Below are 2275 nucleotides of genomic sequence, written 5' to 3'. Positions count from 1 at the left end.
TTAGAAAAGCCAATTATAAGCTCAGGTATATACTAGATGTGATACTGTATCTCTCTTAATCACTGTGGATAAGTCAAAGACATCTAAAATATTCTTAGCAAAACTATGCTTAAAATCTTGAACTGATAATGTGAGGCAGAGAGTAGCAATTTTGAAAAAGAGGAGAGGCAATTCATTAAGTTAAACACTAGATTATAAGTACAAAAACTGTATGAAACTTTAAGAAGAAAAAGAATAAAAAAGCCTCATCATCCTCAGTTTACAAAATGCCCAAACATTTCAAAACTTGGGCCTTCGGAGTGGGCTCTCTCTGTGTGCTATCCGTTTCTTTCTTTCTCCTGTGTATGCTACAACAAACATCTTTTTTTACACCATAAACCTTACTAGACAAAAAAAACAAATGAACAAAATCCTAGTGTTCCGTAAGCTTTGATCGACGATCAGAACTGTGAAATGCATCGCCTATGGCAAGCGATGGTTTTCTTTTTCTGCTGTTTAGTTTCTTGTTTCCAGACCTTGCCAATGTCTTGTGCTATTCTGACGGCATCAGAGGATGCACCAGAGAGCCCCCTCCTTGTGAACCCCACGGCATAGAGACCGGCATTTCCTTTCCATCCATTTGGCAATGGTGCCTTCGGGAATCCATCCTTTGAGAAGAAATCAGTCTCCTGTACATCATGAGAACAAAAAAAGGATTAGTTCATTTGTCCGTGGTTGACTAAACATATTTCCTTTTATAGAAAATCATAAATATTAACTTTCTGACATTTTCTTCTATCATTTTTTTTAATAGAACCCAACTGTAAAAACTGTCTTTTATATCAGTAATTTAGAGCATTTTCTCACCTGAAGCCAAGAAGGAACATTGCTGCGGTATCCCGTTGCTAGGACAACTGAATCAACATCAAGCTTGTCACCATTAACAAGTTCAACTTGACCACGTGAAAATCTCTTGATTCCGGGAACCACCTTGATATCACCGGATCTGATTTTCTCTAGTGCACCAATGTCCAATACAGGGGTCTTTCCCTTAGTGTTCTTTAGCTGTAGTGGACCCATAGATGGCCTCTTTATCCCATATTTCTCAATGTTTCTGAGCACAAACCATGCAAAAACCAGCAATAGCTTGTCAACAAGCCAAAGAGGTAGCCATTTCATCATCAAGACTGCCAATTCAAATGTTGATTTCCCAAAGATTTCTCTTGGCAAGACATGAACCTGCGAAACGTGTCCAGAGCAAACTTCATTAGAATCTTGTCTATAAATTCAAATTTTCCTTGAAACAAGACTTAACAAAAGTAGTTTTACGATTACTTACCGAGCTGCGAACAACCATTGATGGATTAGCATTGTGGTTGCAGAGATCAAGAGAAAGTTCCATGCCAGAATTGCCACAACCAACAACTAATACATTCTTTCCCTTAAAATTTTTGCCGGATTTGTAATCACAAGCGTGAATAACTTCACCACCAAACTCAGTCAATCCTTCAATTTCTGGCATAATACGCTCGGCATTTTCACCAGTAGCCACCACAAGCCACCTGCAAATATACTCAACCTCAGTTCTGGTTGAGCCACTTGTGGATACGGTCTTGACTCGCCAGAAGCCACTGGTCTCATCATATCTAGCTGACTGCACACACTCATTGAATTTTGGGTTGATCTCGAAATGATTTGCATATGATTCAAGATATTGAATGAACTGTTTTTTTGTGGGGTACTCGGGGAAGTCTTCAGGGAATGGTAGTTTAGGAAGTTGACAGAATTGTTTAGGAAGATGAAGCTTAAGCCTATCATAGGTGCGTTTTTGCCACAAAGAAGCTATGCAGTCAGCTCTTTCAAGGACAACAAAGGGAACCCCTTGGTCTCTAAGGCAAGCAGCTGTGGCTAGGCCCGATGGTCCAGCCCCAACTATGACCGGACCATTAACCCAAATGCATCTACGAGAGAAGAAATCTTCATGATCAACAAGCCGAAACAAATTTTCCATTTTGAAATACTAATTCAAATGTAGGAGAAAGTGGAAGTGTTTGTGTTTCTGGAGTGAGCTAAAGGATGACACTGTTTTAGAAGAAGAGCCTTGAATATTTAGAAGAGGATCAAATAGAGTTGATTAGACACAGAGCTTAATGCCTGTTTGCTGCTGTTGTTGAGAAGAGAAATGCAGTTTTGGTTTGGAGGGAGGGTGGGGGTGGGGGTGGGGGTGCTTAAATAGGGGAGTCGAGCAAGGGCACGTGCTTTCAATGGAGAGTTAATGCGCTTTGATGGTCATTCT

The 2275-nt window shown here is 40.1% G+C and overlaps 1 protein-coding gene across 1 annotated transcript; it reads right to left on the bottom strand.

Moving 5' to 3' along the window:
• Positions 1-305: 305 nt before the first annotated feature.
• Positions 306-1990, bottom strand: LOC123215314 (probable indole-3-pyruvate monooxygenase YUCCA5). The gene is made up of 3 exons (XM_044635353.1): positions 1319-1990; positions 847-1218; positions 306-668 (listed from the first exon to the last, which is right to left on the bottom strand). The coding sequence occupies exons 1-3, from the start codon at positions 1988-1990 to the stop codon at positions 441-443; spliced, it is 1272 nt and encodes a 423-aa protein (XP_044491288.1). The 3' UTR covers positions 306-440.
• Between the last annotated feature and the right edge of the window lie 285 nt (positions 1991-2275).

Source organism: Mangifera indica, chromosome 5 (genome assembly GCF_011075055.1).
Source record: "Mangifera indica cultivar Alphonso chromosome 5, CATAS_Mindica_2.1, whole genome shotgun sequence".
Classification (NCBI taxonomy): Eukaryota; Viridiplantae; Streptophyta; class Magnoliopsida; order Sapindales; family Anacardiaceae; genus Mangifera; species Mangifera indica.
Note: the sequence above shows the minus strand (reverse complement) of the source record. Positions and strands in the feature narration are given on the sequence as shown.